At 23.0% G+C, this 17,845-nt stretch overlaps 3 protein-coding genes across 3 annotated transcripts; 1 reads left to right on the forward strand and 2 right to left on the reverse strand. All coding sequences in view use genetic code 6, as the record gives it.

Annotated features, from left to right (window-relative positions):
- Positions 1-118: 118 nt before the first annotated feature.
- Positions 119-4,494, forward strand: TTHERM_00829370 (MMS19 nucleotide excision repair-like protein, putative; the record flags this gene model as incomplete). The annotated part of the gene is made up of 10 exons (XM_001013640.2): positions 119-1,084; positions 1,141-1,303; positions 1,691-1,806; positions 1,866-2,078; positions 2,172-2,288; positions 2,341-2,467; positions 2,530-3,084; positions 3,544-3,659; positions 3,729-4,103; positions 4,198-4,494. 10 exons carry the CDS (start codon positions 119-121, stop codon positions 4,492-4,494), a joined length of 3,045 nt encoding a protein of 1,014 aa, XP_001013640.2.
- Positions 4,495-5,385: 891 nt separating this feature from the next.
- On the reverse strand, positions 5,386-7,294 carry TTHERM_00829380 (60S ribosomal protein L11; the record flags this gene model as incomplete). Its single annotated transcript, XM_001013641.3, has 4 exons — positions 5,386-5,459; positions 6,368-6,453; positions 6,739-6,799; positions 6,997-7,294. 4 exons carry the CDS (start codon positions 7,292-7,294, stop codon positions 5,386-5,388), a joined length of 519 nt encoding a protein of 172 aa, XP_001013641.1.
- A 2,831-nt stretch (positions 7,295-10,125) lies between these two features.
- On the reverse strand, positions 10,126-14,091 carry TTHERM_00829420 (hypothetical protein; the record flags this gene model as incomplete). The annotated part of the gene is made up of 7 exons (XM_001013645.3): positions 10,126-10,371; positions 10,560-10,667; positions 12,045-12,229; positions 12,287-12,438; positions 12,953-13,176; positions 13,324-13,473; positions 14,038-14,091. The coding sequence occupies 7 exons, from the start codon at positions 14,089-14,091 to the stop codon at positions 10,126-10,128; spliced, it is 1,119 nt and encodes a 372-aa protein (XP_001013645.3).
- Between the last annotated feature and the right edge of the window lie 3,754 nt (positions 14,092-17,845).

A 17,845-nucleotide genomic window follows, 5' to 3' on the forward strand; every position in this document is an offset into this window, starting at 1 on the left:
TAAATTAATTAATTAACTAACTAACTAACTAACTAAGTATAGAGTAGAAGATACATATATAAATATACTTTAAACATTTATTAATAGAAACATTTAATATAAGTAGCGCAAATTTAAAATGAATATTGAAGACTTTTTGAATAGCTTTGGCAATAAGGGTAAAAATTAGGAGGAAGACATTGAAAAGACAATAGTGGAGTTTATTGATAATGAAGCTAATGATAGAAGTGTCGATACAAAGTGTATAACTAAGTTGCTGATTGCTTTTTAGATGAATCAGATTAATCTTTTTTAGTTTTTTGAAAAAATGTAATTTTATTTTGTGAATGGGAGAGAGAAGACAAGACAAAGAGCAACTGAGTTTATTTATCTGTTTTTTAGCAGGTACTCAGGTTTATAAATGTCTTAGGAGGAAGTAGAATCGCTCTATTTATTTTTCTTAACTAAGCTGTTCGATGTTGCCACAGTGAAGACTGCAAATAAGGTGTTGCTAGAATTACTGAAAAATGTAATCAAGCATTAGGAATAAATGAAATAAAAAATAGATTCAAAGAAGGCTGGAGCCTTTAAGGAATTTAAGTTCAATTTAGCAAAGCAGTTTATAGAAAAAATCAGTGATAGCAAGTTCAATATTTCACAATATTCGCAAGATGTGAGAGATTCCGTTTACATTAATCTGAGGTTCTTGCAAGAGAATTTCACAGAAAGCTGCGTAGAATTGGGAGCAACATATGTAAAAGTTATTATCGAATCTACAGAAGATGAGAAAGATCCAAGATGCATCATTAAGTCATTCAAATTAATAAGATTTGTTTTGGAAAATTTCAGTTTATCTATGTTGAAACCATTTTTGGAAGATATTTTTGATAACTTAGAGTGCTATTATCCTATTGATTTCTAACCAGATCCAGAATAAGATAAAAAGTACTAGATTTCTCCAAAAGATCTTTCCGAAGCACTTGATTTGTGTCTAATTAATAAGCACATTTTGCAAAAAACTTTGGACATCATCAATGAAAAAATAAACTCTTCATATATAGATGCCAAGTTAGCCGCAATGCAAACTTATTAATTAGTTTTTAAAGTAATAAAATTATTCTTTATTTGTTTAATCTTAATAAAGATTATTATAATTCATAGAACTACCTTCCAGGATAATTGCTTTCTTCTTAAAGAAAACAGATCTTGAACAACTTAATAGAAAATGCTTAAGACATCGAAGAAGTTGAATTATAAGACAAAGTTGTTGACTCTATCAAATAATATATTGTATTCATTACTTCTACTTGCAAATCAGATACAAGTAATCCAATAATATTTTTTATTTATTTAAAATCTAGCTAAATATATCTTTCCTTTTTTATTTATTTGCTTTTATCAATACTTTTTTAATGCATTTCTTGCTTTAGAAACAATAATAAAGGATTCATTCTTAGAAGTTTTTATTGATTTAAGCAGTTATTTTTTGCATTAACATTTAGTAGCTATTTAGGAAATTTTATTATGCTCTGATAAATATTTATTTATTGGCTTTTTATTCACTTTTTTTAGCATTTCTTTTATTAGAAACAATGAAAATTTATTGATTTTTTACTTGATTTTTATGGAAATTTAAAAAAATATCTGTTTTTAATAAAGAAAAATGAATGAATTTTTTTATTTATTTGTTTTTGATTGGTTAATTAATCAGATATTATTGAAAATTGTTATTACGATGATTTGAAGTTAGTAAATAAGCACATTTTTAAACTCCTTGAAGACGGTCTTCTTCATCACAATGCAGCTCTTTCTGAGAAATTAATGAAAGTAAATAAAAAAAATAGTATTAGTTAATGGATTAAATAGTTATTATATTTATTATAAAGGCTCTGATTCCCATAAATTAAAATATGAATTACACAATTGTCAACTCTATTGTGAAGTACTTTAATAGCAGATATACAAATAAGGAATCAATAGTTGCTTAAAGATAGCTTGAATTTGTCTTAGTAATTTTACTTGCTGCAGAACAAGAGATAAAACACTCATGCGATTTTATGCTCAATCCCTTCTTCTACCTTGATGAAGAAAAAGAAAAAGTATAATAAAAACTTTTAAAAACCTTAAAAATAATATAAAAACATTTTTTGATTTTTAATTTTAATGTGAATTTATTTAATTAAAAAAAAAAGAATTTAAAAAACATCTTGATGGGAGAAATTTAAAATACAAATGATGAATCAATATAAATATTATCTTTAGCAATTTTGATGAAATTAGCTGTTTATGGCAAGGCATCTAAAGAAATGGTAATTTAATTCATTTCAATAGAATTTAGTTTGAATTAGATGTAATAAATAGGATATTGAATTCATGAAAGTTTGTGAAGACATCGGAATAACAGAAGCAGAATTAGAAAACTACTCTGAAACTGTAAAGAAATGTATGGTTGAATACTGCTATACTGTTAACTCAAAGCTCTAAGAATGTAAATTTATTTAAATAGAAATAAAAATACTTATTATTTATTGTATTAAAATAAAATTTCAGCTCAAATCTCATTCTTAGAATTAAAATTGGTTGGGTTACTTGGTTAGTAAAACATGAACGAAACTGTGGTTAATGGATTTAATTCTATGATTTTAAATAATACAGATGGTTGGAAAGAATGCTTCGACTTCATAATCTAACACATTAACAACCGCGATTAGCAAAAATTAATAAATTTATTATTAGAAAAAGTGATTTCCCTGAACAAAGAATATGTCAATAAACACATCTACTAAGAATTAACATAAATAAATAATTTAATTATTGAAGATAAATAAACAAGAAGCTAATTAAAGACTATCCTTTCAAATGTAATTAAAAGTGACTGTGAATTAACTGAATAAGAGATATCCTCATTTAAATCTCTTATACAAAAGCCATATGAGAGCATCACATTATTCACTAAGCTCATTAAAAAGTTAAGCAAAACCATTGAAATAAAAGATTTTTTCATTTAATTCAGTCAAAATATCTAAAAAAGTGACATAATTAAAGACAAAAATATTACTTCCTTTGTTCTCTCTTTATCAAAGCTATTTGGCAATAAGATACAAAGTAAATAATTATTCATTATAAAATTCAATTTACAATTTTTTATTTTATTTAATATCAATTTTTGACTCTAAATTATATTTTAACTATTGCTAATTGTAGATTTTTATTTTTTTTTGAATAAGCTATGATTTCTTGGTATTAAAAAATATTTAAGCATGCTTGCTATTTCAGAAAAATTATTAAAAACAATCAAATAAATAAATAACAGGGTTTTTTATTTTGATCATAAAAAAGTAAATTAAAAAATAAAACTTCATTTTAAACCCTCATTAAATTTATTGAAAAATGAAATAAATCAATTGAAAACCCTGCTTGAAATTTAAATAATTTAATGATTTAGATAGAGTTGAGTTTTATATTGATGAATTTTTATCAAAAAAATACAATAGTTAAATAGTTTCTAAATAATTTCTTTCCTTTTCAGTTGTATAAAAATAATATTGCTATTAAATAATAAAGAATATCTTTCTAATGAGGAGTACAAACAATTCATGGGAGTAATGAAAAGCAAAATGATTGATAAAAATAGTTCAGAGTTCGAGCTAAAATTGTATTCTAGAATATTCAGAGGATTAGTAATATTTATTTATTTATTTGTTATATAGTTAAGATTATTTTAAATAAATGAATTAAATTTAATATAGCTTATTAGTATGAACAATGAAGCCTTCTAACTTCTTTCTTAGATAATTTAATCAGAAATTAAAGGAGAATCTAATTTATCTGTTGAATTTTACAACACAATAATGAACTCAAAAAATGCATAGGTATAAAAGTCATATCTGTTCTATTCTCCAACTTATGCTCAGAGACTTTTCAATACTTGTGTGGAAGTATTCTACAATAAACTTAACAGCATTAAGAACAATCCAGCAGAAATATAAATGAAAAACAAATGCTATTTAGTTTTAACTTCAACTTTATTGGTGAGTCCATTTTCTATTCTCAAGATAAATAAATCAATCAGTCTACCAATTCTAATTGAAGCTTTAACATTTTCATCCGACTCACAAGGACTTGTAAATTTTTATAAAATTAGGAAATTTTTATTTTATTTTAAAATATTTATTTTAAATAAATTTAATTGTTTGTTTTTGTTTGATAATTAAATAGGAAAGTGCTATAAAATTATTAACTAGACTTATAAATACTGACTTGAATGTTATAGGTAGCAGCAGTGAAAGTTTGATAAATTGTTTATTAAAATTGCTTTAGCAAGAAAATAACAGCGTAAGTTGCACCATCGAAATAATAAAATGTCTGGCTGAATGCATTCGCTTTGAATATCATTTAGTAAAACGCTATAAAAAAGACGTAATTGACATCTTAGATAGATATTTATCTCATAAAAAGAGACCTGTAAGAAGACACGCAGTCTATACTGTCAACCAATGGCACATGATTATATGAAATTAATTAAAAATAATTTAATGTATTTATTTATTTATATTTTATATAATAATTTTAGTTAAAATGTTTCTAAATAAATAAACAAAAAAACAAACAAATCTTTTAATTAAATTAAATTTTGTTTATTAAACAAACAAACAAAGAAAGAAATTAATTTAATTAGTTTGAATATCTTAAAAATAAATAAAAATAATTAGTACAAAATTATTTGCATTGATTAAATACAAATATTATTTATTTATTAATAAAGTCATAATTATTAGTTTGAATTAATTTCGATCAAAAATTTAGAATATTTGCACTAACTATTTTTATACATTTAAATACTAAATCAATCACTATTATTTATCAAAATGACTATATCTAGCTAACATAAACTAGCTGTTTTTCCTATTTAATGTTTCATTATCAATTGTAATTCAAAAAACAAATAAAGAAGAAAGAAAGAAACATTTTTATCCTTGTTTAATTCAAGCAGTCTTGTGATATGTTTGTTAAGCTTTAAGCTACTTTTGTGGAATGATTTTTTATGATTTGAAGTTATTTATTTTCTTTTTATATTGAGTTAAACATGCATGATGATTTAATTGACTGATTTATTTATTTATTTATTATTTCTTGTTTATTCATTTATTTATTTATGTATGTTTGATTGTTTTATTTATTTATTTGGAATGTTTATTGATTGATTGATAAATTTAGGTTTGATAGAGAAGGAAATAGATTTAGTAAGAAGGAGTGGAATGAACCTACAAGTTGAATATATTTTTATTCGTTTAAATAAATACATTAAAACAAATACAAGCCGCGTTTGTTCAATAATTTACTAAAAAAGTATATATTATAATTTTAAATAATTATATTATTTATGGTATAAGTATTTTTAATTTCTCAATAGACGTTGCCTTCGAATTCGGTCTTGAACCAGTTGATACATTCTTCCTTGGAGATCATTTGGTTGTTACCTAATAATTTAATTAATTGATTAGTTAATTATATCAAAAAAAGGTTAAAGTAAGTATAAAAATTCCAATCTAATTTATTTCTATGCAAGCATCGTTCTTATTTCTGCTACCAAATTTCTCTAACAGCTTACAAAACAGTTTATCCATCTAACTATCTCTTTATTTAACACATTAATTTATTCCTTAAGTATTCTCGTAACCCAAATAGTTAAGGCAATATAAATTCAATCATTCTTTTTATTTTTCAAAGGTTTAAATCTAATTTCGTTTTAAGTCAGCCTCATAACAAACAAACAAACCAACCAACCAAAAAACAATAAATTTACCATTGATTGATTTGTTGGTTTTTAAATCCGAAAAGAACCACTTATTAATTTTATTAATTATTTTGTTTGATTCACTAAATTAATGAAAATTGCTATATTGAATGGATAGTTTCATTTTTCATATTAGCATTATTTTAAATTGTTTTGACTGCATAATAGTAGAGTTAGTAATTTCCATTTCACTTCAAGAAAAGTCCTTATTTCTTAACACAAAAGTGCTAGAAAACGCAAACAAAGATTTTAATTACAAGTTGAGCTTAATTTTAAGACTTTCTATTGGTTTTTTAGCTAATTTTATCATCTAAACTTTATGCATATCCTTCAAATAAACAACTTTTTTTTGTCCTTTAATTTAATAATTGCTATGAGATTTATTGACTTTATTAGATTAACTATTCGTATTATTCTTTGAGCTTTTATTTATTTATTTATTTATTTATTTATTATCTTTAATCTTAGCAGTTTATTTATTTATTAATAGATAGATAGATAGTTTGAAGGAAAGCTGATTGGCGTGCATGTGAAGTAAATAAGATTGAAGTATTTAAACTTATTCAATTTAAAAAGTAATTGATCTCTTACCGACTCTAGAGGTAGCTCTTCTTCTTCTAGCAACTCTTGTACCGGGTCTTTCAAGGACGACGTAGAAGTCCATACCGAAAATACCACTATTATTAATTAAAAGGAAAGATTATTTTAATGTTTAATAGGAAAATTTCATTTTTAAATTGCAGCATCTTCAAGGCTTTAAGTGAAAATCATATTGATTTTATTATGAATTTTTAATTAAAGACTGCATTTTTAATCTTTAAAAACTCGCTGTATATTTGATGCTTCTTTTTTATATTGCTTTTTTTTGTTTTAGGGCATTTTTGTCTTGATTTATTTTTGTGAGCTTTGCAGATGCTACGAATTTAAAAGATTGTTTTTTTGAGTTTGTGTTAATAGCTTACGTAGAGGGGTCATATTTCATACCGAGATCGATGTGTTCTTAGATACCGAAACCGAAGTTACCTGTTTTAAAAATAAATATTAATTAAGCCGTTGAAATTATTGAGATTGAAATAAATAAAAAGAGCTTTCTTAAGGAATCTTGCTTTAAGCAAAATGCTTTGAATCAATGAATAATTGATTATTAGCTGCAGGAGAACAAAGAAGAAAGAAGCTGAAAAAAAGCATTTATCAGAAAAAAAACAAGATTAACAAATTACCAGTGTTGGAGAAGTTCTTCTTTCTAAGTTCCATTTCCTTAACCTTTAAACCTCTGGTAAGGATATCTCTGGCCTTATCACCTCTGATGGTAACGTGAACAGCCATCTTTTCGTTTCTCTTGATACCGAAGGATCTGATGGTGTATCTAGCTCTGGAGAAGACGGGTTCTTGTCCGGATAAATCCTTCAAGACCTTAGCAGCCTTGGTAAGCTTATCACCAGATTCACCAACGCAACAGTTGATAACCAACTTGGCGATCTTGACTTCTCTCATCTTATTTTCCTTTTTGTCGGTCATTTCTGCTAATACTTGTATTAAATTATCTTTTTTTTCTTTTTGTATTTAATTTTGCTTTCTTTTTAATTTTATATTTTTTTCCCTCTTACCCACTTTTAATAGTCAATATCAATTAAATGTATTATTGAGCAAATGTCCAATGTTAAAATAAATAAATATAAGTGTCTGTCTTTAATTCTGATTCCTTTCTCTTTATATTTTGCATGTATTTTCACAAGCCATTCAGCAACCAAGCAAGCCAGCCAGCCAGTCACTCAGCCTTGCAGCAACACACTCACTCAATCACTCGCTCTTTCACTAACTCACTCACTCACTCACTCGCTCACTAACTTTTTATTGGCATACTAATATATAACAAATTTCATTCATTTTGTATTCTCCTTCATTTATCAAATAAATATTCATTCTAATATTTCTATCTATCATCTTAATACATTCATTATTATTTGCATTCTCTCCATGTTATTTATTCATTTGTTAAGTAAATTTTTTAACAATACAAGCTTTTATCCCCTAATTTTTTTGTATCTTTTTACTTTTTATATTCCTTTTTTATTTCATTTCATTATGCTGACTAACTAACAAACTAAGTATAAACGAATTACTTTATTTCCTAATATTCCATTTATCTCTTTGATGTCCTTTCATTCATTTAATCTTATTTCAAAAATGGTATTTACTTTTTTATTTATCAACCTACTTATTCGTTATATCCATTTCTTTTTAAGTTCCATCTAAGAGGATATTTTTATCATTTTATTTTTTTTAATTTTTATTATTATTTTAAACTCATAAAAAACATAATTAATTTTATTTTAATTTCAAAAAAAAAATAATTTAAAAAATAAATTTATTTTAATTTTATTATTTTAATTATTTGAATTTTATTCAAAATAAATATTTTCTTAAAAATATTTGATCATGATAAATAATGAATATTTAATAAAATTTTATCTCTGCTGCTTTTATGGACTGTTTTACCATTAATAGTTTAGAAAAATAAATATAAAAATATCTTAATTCTATCAATAATAAATAAATCAATCTTTTTATATTTTTGTTTGCTTAATAAATTGAAAAAGAATATTTTAATTTATAAAAAGAAATAAATTATTATTTAAAATTAAATAAATTTAAAATATTAAAATTATCTTTTTTAATAATATTAATAAAGCTCTTTTGACTCTTTAGAAGTACTAACTAATTTGATGCCTAGTTATCTTTTTAATTAAAATCTAAAAGTAATTTTTAAAATCTTATTTTTCACTAAATTATTTAATAATAATTATAATAAAATATTTTATAATTTTTTTAATTATAAAAATTAAATCTAATAACAATAAATTGAAATAATAAACAGTTTATTTTTACTATAAAAATAACTATTTCTTTACCATACATTATATTTATTATTCATGAGAATAAACAAAAATTTAATATAGAGTGAATATTTTATACTAGTCATTTAAATTATTTGCAAAAATTAATAATATTTGAAGAGAATTAAAAAATAGAAAGTGTAAAATTAGCTTAAAATCATAAAAATTAAATGACATGTCACCATCTGTATATTTTAATTACAGGATTAGCTATATAAAAAATATTCCAAAAAAATTCTTTAAAAACAAAATAATTAAATTTTACTATTATTTATAATATTTAATAAGAATATATTTTTACATTTTCTGAAGTGATTATTCTGATTTTTGTTAAAGAGGTATGATAGATGAGAAAAAAATAGGTAATTAAATAGTTTTATTCTATTTGAGAATATTTGAGAAGTATTATAAGTATTTATTTATTTGATTGATTGATGTTAAATTAAATTAATTAGACGAATATACATAGATTTTGAAGATGAAAAAAATAAAGTTAAAACGATATAATAAATAATTCAAATAATTAGATTTATATAAGAAAAAATAGTATTAATTTATTTGTTTAACTAATTAATGAATGTGGATAATTAATTAAAAAAAATGATTCTTTCGTTAGATTTAAATAGATAGTTTTTTGTTTGTTTGTTTAGTTATAATTAATTAAATAGTTAATTATTTAGTTGGTTTATTTATTTATTTATTGATATAATGTTAAATATCATAATAATTATCTAATGAGGAAAATTTATTATAATTTGCTTGCTTGTTATTAATTAATTATTACAATACTTAATTCAAACTAGACCTAAGAATAAAAGCTTTGTTAAACACAAGCTTGTTTAATGACAGTCTAATTTTATATATTTGCTTTTAATGATATGAGTTTGTTTGTTTTTTTGTTTATGAATGTAATTAGCTGCTAGCTATTCAATTATATAAATGAAGTGTGGATGTTTTATTAATTATAAATAGTTTTTAATTTTATATTCTTGAATAACCAACAACTTAATTATTTATTTATTAATTTATGGGTTATTTTAATATAATTTTAAGATTAGCTGCTAGTTTTTAAATAATTTATTTTATTTTATTATCGTTATTATTTATTTATTTATTTATTATATTTTATTAGTTTATTTATTTATTTAATTATCTACGTTTCATTCATTTTTATTACTGTGTTTGAAATGTGTTTTTTTATCCTTTTTTTTACTTTTAAGAAATAGATGGATTTTTAATTGATTTATTAGAATTTTAAATTAAGGCATAGGAGAAATTTGAGTCTCTTATTTGCAGATGTTTCAAGATTTTATTTATTTAAGCTTTGCTGATCAAAATTCAGCTAAACGCAGTGAGCTCGGAGAAATTTAGCTTGAGAGTGTCTTTCTTGATTGCTAAGTTCTTTTGGTTATTCATTCATCTTTTCTTTTATTTGGTTTACTGTTTGATCATTCATTCATTGACTTAAATTGTATTAATTTATAAGCTTTCATCTTAATACTGTGTGAGTAGCTATTGTTAATTATTTATGATTATATGATGTAAGGGTGACAAAGCTGTGGAATTGATCATATTTTATCTCTATCTTTTAAAGCTTGAAGCTAGTGATGATGAAGAGGAAGTAGATGAAGTTGATGATATTGAAGAAGTTGATGAAGTTGAAGAGGATTATATATCTCTTTCTTTGAACTAGCACAGCTAATCATTTAAATTAAAAAGAGATAAAGATATTTTTTATTTTTAAGGGGAAATTTAATTTATAAAAATAAATGTTAAATTTGAATATCAATACGATTAAACTGAATTGATCTTTCCTTTGTTTGTTTAAGGGGTTTACATCAAAGTATTTAAATGAAATTAGAGCAAAGTTAGAGTAAATTTATTACATCTCGGATGCAAGAAGTCAGCTTATTTTGTTGTACACTAATTCTTCTATTGAATTTTCCAATCTTTGCCTATGGTAGTAAATCTTCTTATGCATCGTCCTCTGAATCCTTTTAAAGAAATAAATAAATAAATATAAATTTCTAAGCTATCTTAAAATCATTCATTAATTTAGTAAAATCTTCTAAATACAACGAAGTAAAGTAAGTTGGTAGACACAAAATTTTCAAGTGGAATTTTAAATTAAGCAAAAATTGTTTGCTTTCTTGTTCAGTTGAGAAATTTCTTAAGGAATTTCAAAAAATTTTAATAAAAAAATAGTAAAAATTAAATTCTATTTTTTATAATTTTGCTTTTGGCGAGAATATGTTAATTTTTTTGATTATTTCTCCTTCTGCAATTTTTTATTTTTAAGATTTTTCTATTTCTAAAAGAATTCTTTTACAAATAGAAATCATTTCATTTGATAATAATATGATTATAAGTTTAAATAATTATGTATCAAGATAGATTTTTCATTGAAGCTTGTTTAGGCTTTAGAAAAAGTTTTTATCAATTTGAATTTTAAATTAATACTGCCTGGCTGTAAGCTAAATAATAGACTTTTGATATTTAATTAGATATGATAGAATGGTTTTTTGATTTGCTATGAGATCATTTTGGATTAAAATTAAGACAATGGTTGATACTATTTATTAAAAACACTCTAAATATCTTATTTGTTAAAACAAATCATTATTCCATCTATCAATCTCATTAAATTTTAGTATTCTTTTCTCTTTGTTTAATTTTGGTTTTTTATATTTGTTATTTAAGGAGATTTTTAGCCTCTTTTTTTAAATAATATTCAGGTTATTATTTGAATTTAATTCAAAGGTTTCTCATTAATCATTATAGCTTTATCATGCTCTTTCCAATTTTGGAAGAGACTCGTTGACTAAATTATTTTTTTTGTATATTATTTCTTTTTTATTTTTAAATTCCCATTTTTTATCATAATCTTCTTTATTAAATAAATCTTTATTTATTCATTCATTCATTCATACTTCTATTTGCCTTTTTATTAATATGGCTTTGTATTCAAAGGTCAGTTTAGGCTATGCTCGTTTATGCTTGCTTGCTCGATTGTGGTTGTTGTTCTTCTTAAAAAATATTATTGGTTGATTAGCTTTTATGCTTAGAGTTGTTTTTAAATTTTTATAGAACTAATTTGAAGATTTTTAAAAGATTTGTCTTAGGGTTTTATGGTAGTTTGAAAAATTAAAATAATTCGAATGAATGAATGAATTTTGAAAGGATAATTGGTTGGCTGGCTGGCTAGATTGTAATTTAGATTTGGATATTAATTTAAATTTTTAGTACTATTTATTGGTTTTCAAGTGGTATATTTGATTAAAAGATTTGTGTATAAATATTGAACAAGATTTAAATTTTTGATTCGTATCTTTGATAAAATTAGATAAATAAATATATTGATTGATTGTTACCTTTATTTAGGTTAAATTACTAATCTAATTTTAAGAGTTTAAAGTTGAAACACCTATAAAAGTTGCCTTAAAGTTGTCACTTTTAATTTGTTTTGTTTTTTCGTATTAAAGATTTGCTTCGTTGTAGCTTTTGGCGTTTCCTTCTGCATAGAGAAAGATAAAATGAGAGCATCGCGAGTAATGGACTAATTGAATTTACAATTTATGTTTAGATTTGAATTCAACTGATTAGTTTATTTTACTTTCTTCAATTATTTGATTGTGGATTGAGGACTAAAGTGATTGTGAGATGTTGTGCATCCATAATTTAAATACTATTTTTTCTTCTTGGTCTTTTTGCTCTGTCTCGATGACTAAATCGAGCATTTTATTTTTATTTTGAGTAGGACATTCCCTAATTTTTTAGTTAAAATGTTATTAATTGATGAAATAACTGAATAAATATTTTTTGGAATTTTTGTGAATTGATTAAACTAACAATTTATCTATATATATATCTATCTATCTTTCAATATCAAATTAGTTCGTTTTAATATCCAAAAATTAACAGTAGCTTCTGACTAAGATGAATCAAAATATCTTTTTTACTTAACCGATACAGTTTCAACTAAGATTTGGTTATAGCTTTAGCTTAATTTTACTGATAAATTAACTTTCAAGTTGGATGAGAAAGATACTTACTATCAATCAAGAGGGGAAAAAGTGAGTTATTGATCAAATTAAGATATTGATTAATAGATATATAAATAGATTAATAGATAGATAGATAGAAATAGGCGCAGTTTATTTATTTATTTTTTGCTTCTTTCTGAGTTTCTTTCTTTCTTTGTTTGTTTGATTGATTGATTGATTGATTCTTTGATTTTTTGCTTGTAACAAAGATAAGATTTAATGAGTATTTTGCTTACTAGGTTGGATTGAATGAGTCCAATTTGTATATTTCTTTGACAAATGGTTCTTCGAATTCTGTGACAATCATGATGTTGATTACTTGGGTGTTTATTGGTTTAAATTGTTCATTTTCTTCTTGCTTTTCGATTGCATTTTGATTCATAGATTAAACAGAACAGTAATCTAATCCAGCATAAATATCTTCCTATTCATTACTTTTATCTTGTAAACTGTCAGTTCCCTATATAATATAAAACAACTGCTTAAACTACTTCGATAGAAGAAGCGAATTATTTAGCATCTTGCATTTGTTTGTTGCTGCTTTCATTTTATTTTTGTCTTTGTTTTTTGTTTTATAAGAAGACTAAATAATAAATTAGTTAGTTACTTGTAAATCTACGTAGGGACGCAGTTCATAAACAGGTTTTTTTTTCCTGTTTGACTAAGCGTCATCCGAATAAGGATCGAAGGTTTCGCTGTGGCATTTCTCCTAGAGCGAGTAAATGTCTTGGAATTGCTTCTGCTGTTCTACTGCAAGCTGTTTGTTGTATGAAATAAAGTTAGAGTTAGAAGGATATTTTATAAATTGTGTGTTGTATAGTAAAGGGGAATATTTACTATAATATTAAGGACGAGTGAAAAAAAAAGATACCGCGAAGCAGTAACATAAATAATTAAATTAAATTCTTAATCAATTAATCAATGAAAGGACAAGTTAGCAAATTATTAAAATGCAAATAAATAGAAATCTAGAGAAAAAAATGAAAACAAGAAAATTCATATGTAAACATCAGTTTTTGTTTATATTTATGCTCTATCAATCAATCAATCAATTAAGGAGAAAGATAAATCAGCAATTCTTTTATTTAAGATTTCTATTTGCTTTGATAATTTAAGAATTGATTGATTGATTGATTAATTCTTTGCCTATCTATCCTGAATAAGATAAAAACAAAAGAATAACAAGAAAGCAAATAAATTTTTTAATTAGATTTTGTTAATTTCTTTGTTTGTTTGTTTTTTTGTTAGTTTGTTTGATTGTTTGTTTTATGAGAGCAAAAAATTTAAATTGTTAAAAAAGCAAATTGATAAATTGAATTACCTTTAAATACTCTTCTTGGTTTGTGCTGTGAAGTGCTCCACTTCTCTTGCGCATTTTGAATAAATAAATAAATGAAAAAGCTAACTTTATTTGTTTGTTTATTTATTTATTTGTATTTTATTTTAATATTTATTGATTTATTTTGTTTTCTCTTTGTTTTCACTATTCAAATATTTTTATTTTATAGATCCTTTGTTGATTCAATCAATTATTTATGAGTTTTATTTCTTGTTGCTAGCTAACAATCAATCTGCTGAATTTTTCAAAAACTAATCCCCTTAACTCTTTTTTATTAAATTACTTTTTTTATATAATTTACAGAAAATTTCTTCTTTTATTTGGTATAATTATATTATTACTTTTTCAATATCCAAACAAATAAATAAATACATACATTAATCAATCAATCAAATTCATAAATCCTCCTTTTCTTTTCAATGAAAAAAGCTATTTATTAAAATATCAATTAACCCAAACAAGCATAACCCAAGCCAAGTAAAAATCATACAAAAATTAAACCAAAATCAAAGCAAGCAAAAAAACACACAAAGACATTCATTTATTCATTCATTGATTCAAAGTCAAAGCAAAAATTTAACAAAATCAAACAAAAATCAAATTAAATAAAAAATACATCAAAGAAAATTGGAATTAATTGAAATCATTTATTTTGAGAATTTCAAAAGCAATTATTGATTTATCAATTTATTTATTTATTTATGATTAGAAACAAATATATAAAATTTTCAATCAAATTCAAATACAGAAATTAGATATAAATCTTTGTTTATGGATCGAGGATGGATCACAAACAAACAAACAAATAGTTAATTAATTAATTAATTAAATTTCCATAAATATTAATTTTGAAATTTATCCTGTTTGGTAATTAATTTGAAGATAGATAGACTGCATGCAGAATAAGAATATAGATTTTTTATCTATTAATTAATTTGTTTTTGTTTCATAAAATCCATATTTAAATTAATTTATTTTTAATGCTAAAAGAAAATAATCTAATAAATTACATCAATCAATCTATCTATCGATGATATTAGGAAATATATGAGAAGAAGTTCTAAATATTTCTTATGAATAATCTAAACCATTAGAAAAATAGCTTTCCTGCTCACAAACTAATTATATTATATTTTTTTTGTTTTTAGCTAGTTAATTAATTAATTAATTAATTTAGGGAGCTTTCATTTTGGTTTGATTTGCTTGATTGCTTGCATATTTGCATACATAGATATATTCTCTATATTAATTATATATAATATAAACTAATTTCATTTGATTATTCCTATAAATACTTATTTTAAAACATTTGTTTTATACTTACTTAGCCATAGCTAAATTGCATATTTCAAGCTAGTCAAATTATTATATTAATAAGCAAATCACACACTAGAAAAGCTAAATTAACATGAAAATGAATAAAAAAGACATAAAACGCCTTTCTATATCAATAAGACTAGCTTAAAATAGATTAAGTTTTGTTCATGATGATTGCTTGATATGGATGTAAACAGAATAATGATTATTTGCTTGATAAGAATGAGCGTCATTAATTTGGTTGTGAGTTTTATACTGAATACAATTTCTAATAAAATTATAAAAGATAATCCCTTGAATATAAAAGAATTGTTCAGCATATAGGTGATGTAACAAAAAGTAAAGGATTTAACAAGGTATTTGAACATCAATAATAAAAGATTAAATATAGAATTTATTAGAACTAATTTTTGCTCAAATTTGTGATCTCATTTGTATTCATAGTCTGTATGAAACAAAAACTGGTTCATTCATTTACATTAAGTCTATTATTCTTTAATTTGCTATGTAAAAGAATTTACACGGAATCGATGGACCTAACTAAATTTACTTCTCACATGTAAATCAAGATTTAATTAAATCCTTAATTTTATCAATAGCACAAACAAACAAAGAATCACAAAGAAAACTTTACACAAACATGCAAAATAGGCAAGAAACATAAACAAAAAATAAATAAATAAAAAATAGATTTCTTTGCTTGCTTAACTAGGATATTTGAATTAGAAATGTATTTATTTATTTATTAGGAATTGCGTTCGGAATATATTCGCTTAATTAATGAATTGATAGAAAATATTTAGTATTATTTTCTAGAAATTAGTTGATAAAGAAATTGATATTAAGTATTTAAATTATGATATTTAAAATTACACATTTATTTTACAAAATCAAAATAAACTATCAAAAAATCTTAAATCCAAAATAAATATTGCGCATTATACTCAATTTCGTCACTTTGATCTTTTCAATTAAAAAGTAAAGCTAGTTTTCTTTTTATTTTTTTCACCTCGAAAAGGTCAAGCAAGCAATCGATTACACCACCATTCAACTTGACAGACAAAATTCTCTTCGCCAATTCAATTTAAATAAAACTTTCTTATTTACAAATTTATCGATTTGTCTGGCTAATAAAATGCTAAATTGACTCTTTTCTTCCTTTTCAATTTGTTTTGTGCAATGTAAAATTAACTCTCTCGAAGCGGCAAGATAAACAAATTATGTTGAAAATTAATTGAAAAAATCTATTTAATTTGGAGAGACTGCTGTTGAATTCTGTTTAAAGCGATTTTAAAAAAAAATTGAAGTGAAGCTTTGGCCTAAAGTAGAATAATTTCGAGGAGAATAGAAGAAAATTGCTTTCATTTATTGTTGAATGTTTATCAGTTAAGCAATTTTAAATAAGTTTAACCTGTAGAAAAAACTTTAAAGTTGTTTATTATGAATTTAGAGTGGAATTAAATTTAAGTAAAAATGTCATAAGCTAAATATGCAAAATGACATCATTTGCTCTTTAGAGATGGGTTTTCTGGCTTAAACTCTACTAATTTTTAACTTTCTTTGTATAAAAAGATATTAATTAAACTTAACTGCGATCGTTGCTTAGCTAATACATCAACTACTTAACTATTTAAAGATAATTGACACGATTTAACTATAATTAAATATAGCCAACCAATCCTACTTAAGTATCAAAAAGATACAACAAAATCATTAATTTGTTTACACAATTTATAATTTTTATTTTCCCATCATATTCCTTACTTACATACATGCATTTCCTTACTTTTGTAAGTGAACAAATGACACTTACATTACATTACAGCATGCAATATTAAATATAAATCAATCAATCAATCAATTATTTTTCTTACATTTAATCCTTCATAAAAATACCTACTATTAAAAAATAAATACTTAAAAAAATACTTATTTTCTAAAATAAAATTGCAAATAAAAAATATCTTTTCTAATTCAAGTTACTTTCTAATTTCAAACATTACCAAACGCTATTTTTGAGTAAACCAAATCAATTTGGATACTTGAAAAAACTAAATCAAATTATTCATTCATTTTTCTTTTTCTTTTCATCTTCAAAAAATTCAACAACAAGATATTAAAAAAAAGAAATTCAGAATCATTTTAAATTTATTCTTAAAATTTTATTTTCAATTTAAATTTCTTAAAAAACCCAAATAAAAAATTTATTTTTGGTTAAAAATGATTTAATAAAAAGCCTTTAAGTTTTTGCTCAATGTTAAATTTATTCTTAAAATATTATTTTTAATTTGAATTTCTTAAAAATCCAAATAGAAAATTTAGTTTTTGTTATAAAAGATAAAAAAGATTGAAAAATTCTTAGCTTTTGCTCAATGTTAAATTTATTCTTAAAATATTATTTTCTATTTAAATTTCTTAAAAATCCAAATAGAAAATTTAGTTTTGCTTAAAACTGATTAAATAAAAATCATTG

Source organism: Tetrahymena thermophila (genome assembly GCF_000189635.1).
Source record: "Tetrahymena thermophila SB210 genomic scaffold scf_8254672, whole genome shotgun sequence".
Lineage (NCBI taxonomy): Eukaryota > Ciliophora > Oligohymenophorea > Hymenostomatida > Tetrahymenidae > Tetrahymena > Tetrahymena thermophila.